This window comes from Brienomyrus brachyistius, chromosome 2, assembly GCF_023856365.1.
Source record: "Brienomyrus brachyistius isolate T26 chromosome 2, BBRACH_0.4, whole genome shotgun sequence".
In the NCBI taxonomy this organism is placed as follows: Eukaryota; Metazoa; Chordata; class Actinopteri; order Osteoglossiformes; family Mormyridae; genus Brienomyrus; species Brienomyrus brachyistius.
In genome coordinates, this window is record NC_064534.1 from 29,292,986 (window position 1) to 29,306,703 (window position 13,718).

Genomic DNA, 13,718 nt, shown 5'->3' on the forward strand with positions numbered 1-13,718 from the left:
GGTGGAGCTGGGCTATGGTGAGGTGTGATTCTGACATAAAGGAGGTGGAGCTGGGCTATGGTGAGGTGTGATTCTGACATAAAGGAGGTGGAGCTGGGCTATGGTGAGGTGTGATTCTGACATAAAGGAGGTGGAGCTGGGCTATGGTGAGGTGTGATTCTGACATAAAGGAGGTGGAGCTGGGCTATGGTGAGGTGTGATTCTGACATAAAGGAGGCGGAGCTGGGCTATGGTGAGGTGTGATTCTGACATAAAGGAGGTGAAGCTGGGCTATGGCGAGGTGTGATTCTGACATAAAGGAGGTGGAGCTGGGCTATGGCAAGGTGTGATTTGGGCATAAAGGAGGTGAAGCTGGGCCCGTCCATGCTCTATCTATATTAAACCCTGATTGATTGTAACATATTTACATTGTACATTTTATTGCAACATTTACAGAGGATACATGTACTTCTAAGAAATCTCCAAATAGCTGTTTGGGTTTTTTTTTTTTTCAATTAGGCAACAATCAGTGAGGCATAGCACTCTATAATACTGAAGACCTAAACCTAAAAGATTAAAAACTGCGAGGTAATGTGCTTTATCCTATTGTAAAGGAAGGTTCAGTTTTCAACGCGTACTTGAAATACATAACAAATGCACAATTAATGACTGCTAGTTATAGCTGTAAGTATTGCTGCCACAGAAGGCCATCAGTAACGTCATTAATTGGTCACGGAGTCGAGCAGCTAAAGCAGAATGTTCCCATCACCTTCCCTTGTGACTTTGTAAAGGTTTCCATGCAGCATTCACAGCTGAAGAATGACTGCCTGCATCCATTCATCCATTTTCTGTAAACACTTATTTAATGCAGGGACACGGTGAGCCTGGGGTCTACTTCAGGAAGTGCAGGAGGCCCTGGGTAGGATGCAGTCCATCACAGAAGGCACACACACACACACACACACACACAGACATCCTAAGAGTGATGCAGACACTGTTTTTTCTAAACTCGTGTCATGAGAGGAAACCCACGTGAATATAAAGAGAAGATTTATCAGAGCAGAAATAAACCCCCCTAAATTTCCGCATATCTTGAAAGACTTGATGTATGTGCATTTAGCATTTCATGGCTTACTGGTTGCTTGGTTTAAACCTGACCTTTTTACTGGCAATGAACCGAGAACATTCAAATTACTTTTTTTTTTTCTTCCAAAATTAATTATTTTGAATTATTTATCTTGATGCTGTGGGAACTGAAAACTTCCCATCTGAGTGCTTTGGTGAAATTCAGACTGATTTATTACAGCATTCCAGAGCAACTAAAATAAGCAGTAAATTAACAGAAACAAGCATAATTCCATAATTTATCAAAGCTAAATTACCATCATTTGTCAATTAGTCTATGAAATACCAGTGTCACCGTCTGCTTGATTGATGACGGGTGAAAGGAATGCTCAGGAATGGCCAAAATGGGACTTTCTATCTTTTTCAAACTCTTCTTCTTATTATTATTATTCTTCATAATTTTTAAAGTATGAACAAAAGTTTATCAAATGACTGAATTCTAGTTGAACTTCGCACAGAAAAGTTACTTGTATTTCTGGTTTGAAAATTTGGCCCAGTTTGGTTTTTCGCTCATGAAAAAAAGGGCACATTCTTCTGTCTGACGTCCAGCTGCCTCTTGGTGCCGCGATGGAGTCGGCAGCGGCCGTGCGGCCATCCCTGGGAGGGCCAAAGTCAGTCGGTTAATTGAGTTCAGCTTCTCATCGGGCAGAGGGTCACCTTGACGTGGCAAAGGCAGTGGATGCAGCCCTGTACGGTCTTCTCATTCAAATCACGTTATTCTGATTTTTTTTTTTACTTTGGGGGCTATTATCCGTACAGAACGGCCAAGCTTATTATTAGCCAATGATATGTTTTGAATTGATGAGTGACAGGGACAGGAAAGGAGGCACTCCAGGGGCCAATCAGCTTTCAGCTGTGACCAGTGCCCCTGCCAAGCCACCCCTGTATATGCCCCTGGGGTCCAGACCTGGATTTTTGGACTCGCACCCATTTGTCTCCTATCATGACCCCACACCCGTTTTCTTTTTGCCGAAATGACCGTCCATTTTTTTTTCATTCCCCCTGCTGTTCTTGCTAAGCCTGCCTCCCCTCCCGCACCCCGAGTGTCTCCCCTTCCCCCCATCCTTGTGCCACATTGTCCTGGAGCCCATCTCCCGGTGTGATTCTAAGCAGGTGTCTTTTCAGAGGAGAGGCGCTGGCTGCACACTCCCAGGGAGTCCTTTAAGAGCAGTGCTTTAGTAACACTAAGGCACACAGGCAGGGCTGGCTGAGCTTGACCCAACTGTGATCTGATTTTGCTCCATCAGAACCGTTTCACGTCTCACACCCCAGTAAATGTGCAGGCTACAGCTTCCCGCGGCTGTTCCTCTGAGAGTGACTGTCATCTCGTGGATGCTCCTCAGGGCTCTGCATGTGTACACAAGGGCGACACCCCCTCCAGAGCTCCAGCAGATAATGCTGCATCTTTTTCTCACTCTTTTCTTTTGTGTTGCCAGCTTGGAACCTGTTAATATAATATTTTCCACTCTCCTTCTCTCTCTACCTATCAGTGTTGCCTATGGTAACAGGAGCAAATGCTCACATGCGTCACCAATCAGAATGAGGGGTGGGGGGATGGATGGTGGCAGGTTGATGTGGAGACAGACAGCAGACAGAGCACTGTGGACATAGAAGGGCTCAGTATTTTCTCTGGCGTGTGCATTGCCTTTCTGACCAGCAGAGGGGGCTACTTCTATTAGTAGGCATGCTTGTCTGCTCAGCTTTTCAAATGCAGCAACTGTAGTGTATTTAAGACAATGATCAGTTGTCCTGACTGGGACTCACTTTCCTTGCTGCCAACGAACTGGTAGTGTGATTTAATAATCTGCACAGAAAATATAATTTTTACATGTTTTTCTTTGCCTTTTTTTTACATTTCACTTGTAATTTTGTGTGCAAAGGAATATGTTGCTAGCATTCGGCTCAAATCTTAGCTATCATCAAACAAGTACAGATCAAGAAGCGTCAAAAGTCTGTGGTAAATACGTCAGTGAGCTCATATAGCAGCTGCTGTGCGCACTGCATGCGAGGATGCCAGCTGGTGCCCAAAACTAGTCAGCTGTAAGTGCTACCATTTGTAGAAGTAGCTGTGGAAGTAAAGATGAAAGGAAATCAGTTTTTTTAGCTGTTTTTCTTCACATAATCTTCCCTGTTCAGCTTACTGCTGTGATAGTCATATGTTCAACTATTCATGTCTAGGAGAAATTCTGAATCTGTGCTTTTAGAGACCTCAGAATTCAAGATTTATACGTTCTTATATTACTTTTTATTTATTTAGCAGACGCTTTTATCCAAAGCGACGTGTATTTCTGAGCAAACTGGGTCAGCCAGTCCCTAGGGCATTAGGGCTTATGGGCCCGTGACCCAAGGGCCCAGTGGTGACATCACACTGCAGAACATGGGGTCTGAATCAGTCAGTTTCCCATCACAGATACAGGCCCTGCGACACTGAACCACAGAGGATTTTGGCCGGCATGCACTCAGAAACACCGAAGAGCTTGACATTAATAAGTTTATAAATAATAAAGTTATTAGCTAAGTTATTAATTTAGCAGCCATTAGATTATGGCAGGTAAGCACTTGCAGAAATGCCTGGCGCACAGCTGTGTTTCCCCTGAGAGTTCTCAGCTCCTCGCTGTGCAGGCCCGGCCTCCCCAGTTCACTTTTATCTCACCTCACCTCCCGCCCAGCTGTCAGCTCTCTGGGATTCTTTGGCGCCGGCACGACTCTCTCCTATAATGCTCTGCACGTATGTGGAGCCTCAGAATTTCCCTTTGGTGTCCTTATCTCTGGCCACTGAAACCCGAAAACAGGCCCGCGGTGGGCAGACTGTGGATGGCTAATGCCTGGAGCTGATATCTCTTCAGCTTGAGTCGTCAAGCCCAGGGTGACCAGAAAGCTTGTGTCAGAATCACTGGCAGCTGACACCGATGCTGGGATTCAGGGATCAGAAAACTGCACAGCCTATAGGGCTGGAGCGCCGGTAAATACTGCAAAAACTCAGAAAGGTGTATGAACGTACAGCATTTAGTCTTGCTTATCCCATAGCTGTTATTTCGCCATTAAAACCAGCGATAATCAAAAATGGCGTTATGGCATTTGGTGAGTATCAGAACATCAGGAAATAGAATCACACATGTCCACATGACCAAAACAGTAACTAATTCAATATAAAACATTTTCCAGGGGACTGACAAGAATTTACCTCTCCACACACAATTACTCAGTTATAACAATTTATTAGACCACATGGTGCACATTAGTCTAAATTTCCAGGGTGATAAAACAACTTGTTTTCAGTGTTTTGCTATACAAAAGTGAAAAGACAGTTGTGTCATGGTTGTGCACTGGTACGCTTGCTGTTTCCACTCCACTTAAAGTGGGAGGCTTTTAAATGGACCAGCCCTGGTCAGAGCGGTTTTGTGAAGGAAACTCACCTCTCTATCTGGCACAAATGTTGCCTATATCTGCAGCCAGTTGAAAAGGCTTTTTATTCAGTATTGGCTTGAGCAGAGGTCAATGGAAGCTAGGATCTAATGTGTTACATTTGTTACCATTCATTTTCCATAGCCACTTTTGAAGTCTATTCCAGGAATCCCAAGGCACTCCTTAGCTGGGGTGCCAGCTCAAAAAAGGACACAAGCCTAATCAAAAAATGCTAATTCACCTAAAGTGCATGCATTTGGACTGTAGGAGGTAACTGGAGTGCTCAGAGGAAACCAGAGGCAGTATATGTGAGCTCCAAACATACAGAGCCAAGGCTAGAATCTCACCCACCTCACTGCAGACACAACACCACAACACTAAGCACTGCCTCCCCTCCCGCACCCCGAGTGCCCGCCTCCCCTCCCACGCACCGAGTGCCCGCCTCCCATCCCGCACACCGAGTGCCCGCCTCCCCTCCCGCACACCGAGTGCCCGCCTCCCCTCCCGCACACCGAGTGCCCGCCTCCCCTCCCACACCCCGAGTGCCCGCCTCCCCTCCCACGCACCGAGTGCCCGCCTCCCCTCCCGCACACCGAGTGCCCGCCTCCCCTCCCACACCCCGAGTGCCCGCCTCCCCTCCCGCACACCGAGTGCCCGCCTCCCCTCCCACGCACCGAGTGCCCGCCTCCCCTCCCACACAACGAGTGCCCGCCTCCCCTCCCACGCACCGAGTGCCCGCCTCCCCTCCCGCACACCGAGTGCCCGCCTCCCCTCCCACACCCCGAGTGCCCGCCTCCCCTCCCGCACACCGAGTGCCCGCCTCCCCTCCCGCACACCGAGTGCCCGCCTCCCCTCCCACGCACCGAGTGCCCGCCTCCCCTCCCGCACACCGAGTGCCCGCCTCCCCTCCCGCACCCCGAGTGCCCGCCTCCCCTCCCGCACCCCGAGTGCCCGCCTCCCCTCCCACGCACCGAGTGCCCGCCTCCCCTCCCGCACCCCGAGTGCCCGCCTCCCCTCCCGCACCCCGAGTGCCCGCCTCCCCTCCCGCACACCGAGTGCCCGCCTCCCCTCCCGCACACCGAGTGCCCGCCTCCCCTCCCGCGCACCGAGTGCCCGCCTCCCCTCCCACGCACCGAGTGCCCGCCTCCCCTCCCGCACCCCGAGTGCCCGCCTCCCCTCCCGCACCCCGAGTGCCCGCCTCCCCTCCCACACCCCGAGTGCCCGCCTCCCCTCCCGCACACCGAGTGCCCGCCTCCCCTCCCACACCCCGAGTGCCCGCCTCCCCTCCCGCACACCGAGTGCCCGCCTCCCCTCCCGCACACCGAGTGCCCGCCTCCCCTCCCGCACACCGAGTGCCCGCCTCCCCTCCCGCACACCGAGTGCCCGCCTCCCCTCCCACACCCCGAGTGCCCGCCTCCCCTCCCACGCACCGAGTGCCCGCCTCCCCTCCCGCACACCGAGTGCCCGCCTCCCCTCCCACACCCCGAGTGCCCGCCTCCCCTCCCGCACACCGAGTGCCCGCCTCCCCTCCCACGCACCGAGTGCCCGCCTCCCCTCCCACACAACGAGTGCCCGCCTCCCCTCCCACGCACCGAGTGCCCGCCTCCCCTCCCGCACACCGAGTGCCCGCCTCCCCTCCCACACCCCGAGTGCCCGCCTCCCCTCCCGCACACCGAGTGCCCGCCTCCCCTCCCGCACACCGAGTGCCCGCCTCCCCTCCCACGCACCGAGTGCCCGCCTCCCCTCCCGCACACCGAGTGCCCGCCTCCCCTCCCGCACCCCGAGTGCCCGCCTCCCCTCCCGCACCCCGAGTGCCCGCCTCCCCTCCCGCACCCCGAGTGCCCGCCTCCCCTCCCACGCACCGAGTGCCCGCCTCCCCTCCCGCACCCCGAGTGCCCGCCTCCCCTCCCGCACCCCGAGTGCCCGCCTCCCCTCCCGCACACCGAGTGCCCGCCTCCCCTCCCGCACACCGAGTGCCCGCCTCCCCTCCCGCGCACCGAGTGCCCGCCTCCCCTCCCACGCACCGAGTGCCCGCCTCCCCTCCCGCACCCCGAGTGCCCGCCTCCCCTCCCGCACCCCGAGTGCCCGCCTCCCCTCCCACACCCCGAGTGCCCGCCTCCCCTCCCGCACACCGAGTGCCCGCCTCCCCTCCCACGCACCGAGTGCCCGCCTCCCCTCCCGCACACCGAGTGCCCGCCTCCCCTCCCGCGCACCGAGTGCCCGCCTCCCCTCCCGCACACCGAGTGCCCGCCTCCCCTCCCGCACCCCGAGTGCCCGCCTCCCCTCCCACGCACCGAGTGCCCGCCTCCCCTCCCACGCACCGAGTGCCCGCCTCCCCTCCCGCACACCGAGTGCCCGCCTCCCCTCCCGCACCCCGAGTGCCCGCCTCCCCTCCCGCACACCGAGTGCCCGCCTCCCCTCCCGCACCCCGAGTGCCCGCCTCCCCTCCCGCACACCGAGTGCCCGCCTCCCCTCCCGCACCCCGAGTGCCCGCCTCCCCTCCCACGCACCGAGTGCCCGCCTCCCCTCCCACACACCGAGTGCCCGCCTCCCCTCCCGCACACCGAGTGCCCGCCTCCCCTCCCGCACCCCGAGTGCCCGCCTCCCCTCCCGCGCACCGAGTGCCCGCCTCCCCTCCCGCGCACCGAGTGCCCGCCTCCCCTCCCGCACACCGAGTGCCCGCCTCCCCTCCCGCACCCCGAGTGCCCGCCTCCCCTCCCGCGCACCGAGTGCCCGCCTCCCCTCCCACGCACCGAGTGCCCGCCTCCCCTCCCGCACACCGAGTGCCCGCCTCCCCTCCCGCGCACCGAGTGCCCGCCTCCCCTCCCGCACACCGAGTGCCCGCCTCCCCTCCCACGCACCGAGTGCCCGCCTCCCCTCCCGCACCCCGAGTGCCCGCCTCCCCTCCCACGCACCGAGTGCCCGCCTCCCCTCCCACACACCGAGTGCCCGCCTCCCCTCCCGCGCACCGAGTGCCCGCCTCCCCTCCCGCACACCGAGTGCCCGCCTCCCCTCCCACGCACCCAGTGCCCGCCTCCCCTCCCGCACCCCGAGTGCCCGCCTCCCCTCCCGCGCACCGAGTGCCCGCCTCCCCTCCCGCACCCCGAGTGCCCGCCTCCCCTCCCGCGCACCGAGTGCCCGCCTCCCCTCCCACGCACCGAGTGCCCGCCTCCCCTCCCGCGCACCGAGTGCCCGCCTCCCCTCCCGCACCCCGAGTGCCCGCCTCCCCTCCCACGCACCGAGTGCCCGCCTCCCCTCCCGCGCACCGAGTGCCCGCCTCCCCTCCCGCACACCGAGTGCCCGCCTCCCCTCCCGCACCCCGAGTGCCCGCCTCCCCTCCCGCACACCGAGTGCCCGCCTCCCCTCCCGCACCCCGAGTGCCCGCCTCCCCTCCCGCACACCGAGTGCCCGCCTCCCCTCCCGCGCACCGAGTGCCCGCCTCCCCTCCCGCGCACCGAGTGCCCGCCTCCCCTCCCACACACCGAGTGCCCGCCTCCCCTCCCACGCACCGAGTGCCCGCCTCCCCTCCCACACACCGAGTGCCCGCCTCCACTCCCGCACACCGAGTGCCCGCCTCCCCTCCCACACACCGAGTGCCCGCCTCCCCTCCCACGCACCGAGTGCCCGCCTCCCCTCCCACACACCGAGTGCCCGCCTCCACTCCCGCACACCGAGTGCCCGCCTCCCCTCCCGCGCACCGAGTGCCCGCCTCCCCTCCCGCGCACCGAGTGCCCGCCTCCCCTCCCGCACCCCGAGTGCCCGCCTCCCCTCCCGCGCACCGAGTGCCCGCCTCCCCTCCCGCGCACCGAGTGCCCGCCTCCCCTCCCGCACCCCGAGTGCCCGCCTCCCCTCCCGCGCACCGAGTGCCCGCCTCCCCTCCCGCGCACCGAGTGCCCGCCTCCCCTCCCGCGCCCCGAGTGCCCGCCTCCCCTCCCGCACACCGAGTGCCCGCCTCCCCTCCCGCGCACCGAGTGCCCGCCTCCCCTCCCACGCACCGAGTGCCCGCCTCCCCTCCCGCACACCGAGTGCCCGCCTCCCCTCCCGCACCCCGAGTGCCCGCCTCCCCTCCCGCACACCGAGTGCCCGCCTCCCCTCCCGCACACCGAGTGCCCGCCTCCCCTCCCGCACCCCGAGTGCCCGCCTCCCCTCCCGCGCACCGAGTGCCCGCCTCCCCTCCCGCGCACCGAGTGCCCGCCTCCCCTCCCGCACACCGAGTGCCCGCCTCCCCTCCCGCACCCCGAGTGCCCGCCTCCCCTCCCGCACCCCGAGTGCCCGCCTCCCCTCCCGCACACCGAGTGCCCGCCTCCCCTCCCGCACCCCGAGTGCCCGCCTCCCCTCCCGCACCCCGAGTGCCCGCCTCCCCTCCCGCGCACCGAGTGCCCGCCTCCCCTCCCGCGCACCGAGTGCCCGCCTCCCCTCCCGCACCCCGAGTGCCCGCCTCCCCTCCCGCACCCCGAGTGCCCGCCTCCCCTCCCGCGCACCGAGTGCCCGCCTCCCCTCTGGAAGCAGTACAGGAAATGAAACAGGCAAGTGGTCATCCTTCATACTGTAATACGCCCATCAGGACAAGTTGCATTTAGCAACCTACCGACTGAGCAGTGTTATTTCTGAATTTAATGCATCCAGTCTTCGTGTTTTTTCCACTGCCGTGCAAAGAAAAAGCAATGTAATCAAAATAAGATGTGCAATTAAATCATATTAATAATATCAAGGTAGACATGGCTGTTGAGGCACCGTGACAGGAAACAGCAGGTATTGCTGTGAATCAGACACATGGAGGATTCGATGCTAATCCACTTACCAATCTGCAAGGACCTCTGTTTAGGTAATAAATCAAGATGATAATTGTGTGATCTAATACAGCCACTAATAAAAGAGGATGACCTCTCTGCCTTGTCATTAACTGGCAACACAAACAGTTAACAACGCTAAAGGTATAATCTGAGGGGGCTGTCATATGTTCTGTGGAAAAATAAAATGACCTGACACACATATGCTTAATTACCCAAACAAGAGTAACGACTTGATAGGTTCATCACAAATCCACAGAGATGAGTAACGTCGGCTGAAGTGTCTCCGGTACGGACATTTTAGTCTTACTGTGGCTGACATGTTTACTGTATCCTCACTGGCTGAGGAATTGCTTGTTGACAAATAAGCAAGATGTGAGTTATCCTTCATGGTTGCACCCTTCGTTTCGCTTTAGAATGTAAGGTTATAGACGGACAGCCCTGCAATGCCACCATTGGCTATTTTTATCTTTATCTGAAAATGACATCGTCTGGCAGCAAGAGCAACATGGAGCAACAGTGTTGTTCAAATGTTAAACTGCATTCTCTAGTATACCGTTTGAACAGTATAAAGGCTTTGGCTGTGTACTGATGCTTTTATGGCTACAATAGAGCCCTGGACGAAATGCTTGAACTCTCATTCCATTAGGTGACTGAACGCTCACACGAGTCCATGATACTGTGAAGCCAGCCCCCCTGTCCCTATGAGAGTCAGAGTGTATACTGCTCTAGATAAGAATATCTGCTTTATTATGGTACAAAATTAATGAACTGGTTCTTAATGACTGGTCTATTTATAGATGTATATGGCAGTAAATCTGCAAAGCTTGCATTAGTACTGTACCAATTTCAGAGATTTTAGAAACCTTAATAATCAATTCAATCATTGATGTTACAACCGATCATCCTGTACAGGGTTATAGGGTGGGGGGGTGTCGCATATGGTTCAGGGCAGGGTTACACCCTGGATGGGATGCCAGTCCATTGTAGGGCAAACATAATGTATGGATAAACATTAAACAAAATCATTCATCCATCAATCCATCCATCCATCCATCCATCCACCCATCCATCCATCCATCCATCCATCAGTCTTATCCTGGTCAGGGTCGCGGGGGGGCTGGGGCCTATCCCAGGATGAAGGGTACAAGGCTGGGGTACACCCTAATGTGCAGCCTTTTATAGGGCCCAGACATGTGCATGCATCAAAATAAAATGACAGGAAAATGTAGGCTAAATCATTTCAAATTGCACCCTCAATTGACCAAGTTCCACCCCAGCAAGCAGGTCGGGACCATAGTTAAAGTTGAGATTATGCGTAGCATTGTCTCATTCAGTTCTCGTATAGCTATGCCAGTGTTACTTTCATACATACATACATATATACATACATACATACATATATATATATATATATATATATATATATATATATATATATATATATATATATATATATATATATAAGAATCATTGCTAACAGATGTAGTCACTAAATGAGGAGAATGTGCACTACACTTACCTAGATACATGTACTGTATAATGATACGATTTGACTCAGGACACCAGAAGGGATGTACCCGCTAGTCTGTAAAATCGGTATGCTCGGAAAGAGAAGTCTGATCTTCGGCACCATGAAAAGCCGTGAGAAGATAACGATGTTTACAGAACTTGCTTTATTAAAATGTAATTCATGAATGGCCATCCCTACGATAACAGATGTCTTAGGAAACATATTTCAAAGATATAGACACGTCATACCATATGGTATACGCTCCAGTGAGAACAAAACACACCCCTTTGATCTCCCCCTTTGTGGAGAGCTCAGAATGTTCTCATGAGTATAGTGGGTACAATTACAAAACACACCTTAAATTATACATTAGAGATGCACGCACAAATATGTGGTGTATGGTACTTCAGTTCTTACTAACAATGCTGAAGCTTTCATGCTCACTTCATTTTAAAAATAAAACAAGTGTTTCTCAGTCCGTTACATAATAGGAATACATATAACTCAGCAAGGATAATGCAGGAATTAAGATCACTAATTAACGGGCTAAAAGGGTGAGGAAGGGGTACATGACCATGTACTACAGTACGAATAACAGCTTCTAGAACATCATAGAAGAACTGGGGCTAAAATATTCAGCTAATCCAGCCTTTAAAGGGCGTTAATACACATAATGGAGAGTCTCGAGGAAACTGCTCTTTCACCACCGTAGAAACAAAAGATCTTATTAAACAATGCAGATCTAAAATTTAGGTCATAGGGAATGAAAGATGTCACGTTCTGGCAGCTCTCGTCTCAGCACTTGAGAGAATGAAGAAGCGCTTCTGGGCGACATCACTGAGAAGGAGGAGCACGGAGTGGCAGGCAGCTCTGTGCAGTGATACCAGCACACTGCTGCCTTTCTGCTTCACTGCTGGTGCAGTGCAATTCGATCCATGATTCTTTTCTTGATTCTATGAACCAGTCTAGTCTATGAGATAACAACTTGCGAATGCTGTATTAATGAATGCATTGTGCTCACGTAAGGGAGCATGTTTCTTTGCGTCTGAGTTAATTTATACGCTAAATTATTCATGTAGCTGTGCTTTTAAGGTAAGTGAGGCTCAACATTTCGAGTATGCCTGAATGCAGAACTGGCATTAACATACAGGATGGGAGACGGCAGGAAGGCATAGATGTTTCCAGATGTTTTTTACCTATTTATTTTCTAAGCATTCTCTTGGACTGGAACCAAAAAAGACAGAGATAGAGAGTTGTGAGGAGATGCTGAGATAAACGCTGCTGATGGTCTTTGCTTTATGAAAACCTTTGACCTCAGAGGCTGCCTAGGACTGCTCTGTGCTGCTAAGCAGCGGAAGGGATTTTCCGGGTGGGGGGGGAGTCAATAGGAGGCCGTGAGGGAGGTGCCAGAGGCAGGTTGGCAGGAGGCGGCGCCCACACGAGCTTCCTCACAGCACTCTCTCTCTTCCTCTCGGCCGGTGCCTCTCCTCCACGAGGGCGCCTCCTCCCCAGCGCTGAGGGCAGAGCGTCCTGAGGAGTGCACAGGAACAGGGGAGTGCTCCTCTTTAACGAGCAGAGCGCTGACACTCTCAGCCCAGCTGGAAGGAACGCCTGCGAGGAGCCGGTCTGCGGCAGGCTCTCCTGCCGACACACACACACACGCGCAAGGGAGCGTGAGCTCGAGCCCACGCACGCACACACGCATCACTCCCCCTCCCAGTCCAGGGGCTGGGAATTTCAAAGAAGCAGAGAAGCTCACGGAGTGGTGGCACAGCGTTCCGGAGGATTGCTCTCCGAGGAGCCACCCGCGCTCTGCTTCAGCTTCAGGGAACACCGCGGGGCAGGAGCTCCCCCCGCTTCAGTACCGGACCTTCGTTCGCGCCTCGGGGCGGGGGTGGGGGGGGCCGATGCCGTTTGGACACGTCGACCAGCTCGCTCTTCTCGTCTTAGTCACGCCTTGCGTTCGGCGACGCTGAAGGAGCACAGAGGAGAGGAGAGGCGGTCCGGCATTTTCTTTCCACCCGGAGTTTTGCCACGGGCTGAGACGCGGGACCGGATGGCCCAGCAAGGGGCAGCGGCCCACCAGGACATGCTGGCGGTGCCGCCCATGGAGAGGCACACGGGGCTGAACGAGGACCTGGTGAAGATCCTGCGGGAGAACCTGCTGCAGCAGCAGAGGCCCCGGGCCGCCCGCAGGTCGCCGTCATCCATCTCGCCCCGACTGTCCCCCACCACCATGTCGCCCCGCAACTCTCCGCGGCTGCTGCGGCGCATGCTGCTCAGCAACGGCACGCACAAGCAGCGGCGCTTCACGGTGGCGCACACTTGGTAAGCTGCATCCGTGCCTCTGTGTGTCGCCGTGCGTCTCTCGCCGTGTGTCAGTACCTTCATACCTGCACACATCCTTACCTGAATGTCAGTGAATGTCAGTGAACCGGCTACCCTGTAGGTGTTGGCACACCTGTCCGTACTGGGGCTCGAGAGAGCTGAGGCGGTGGCTTCACTTTATCTCTCCTGCCAAGGTATCCGCTCCCCCCGCCCCCTCCGTCACCATAGTTACAGCTGCCGTTTATGCTTCTCATTACTTTCCTTACCTGTGTGGAACAAAGCATGTTCTCCTGATTTAACGTTTCATGTTTTCCTGTAAAACGGAGAGGAGTCGTCAGTACGTCCCTCGGTCTCACTTTCGAATTGCAGCGGTCACTTTTAGGTTTTATTTTAAAAACAGTGATGCCTGCCATTAAAGAAATCGATTCTGTTGGCTAAGTGCATCGTGTTTGATGAACACTGCACAGCTGAATTAGAGCTCAGGTAATTAGAAGGGAAGGATCAAAATGCCAGGCTCCCGCAGAACTCTTCGGTGTCTGCACACACAAATGGCAAAGGACTAACAAGCATGGTGAGGA

General features: G+C 55.7%; 1 protein-coding gene across 9 annotated transcripts in view; it reads left to right on the forward strand.

The window, feature by feature from the left end:
- Window positions 1–13,718, forward strand: part of pde4d (phosphodiesterase 4D, cAMP-specific) — a 295,289-nt gene that overhangs the window by 142,474 nt on the left and 139,097 nt on the right. Inside the window, exon 1 of one of the 9 annotated variants that reach the window (XM_049003753.1) lies at window positions 12,769–13,140. The exons of the other annotated variants lie outside the window; for them this stretch is intronic. Within the exon in view, the coding sequence (XP_048859710.1) occupies window positions 12,869–13,140 (272 nt within the window). The 5' untranslated portion in view covers window positions 12,769–12,868. Of the gene's footprint in view, window positions 1–12,768; window positions 13,141–13,718 lie in introns of those variants that run through there. 9 annotated transcript variants of the gene reach the window in all.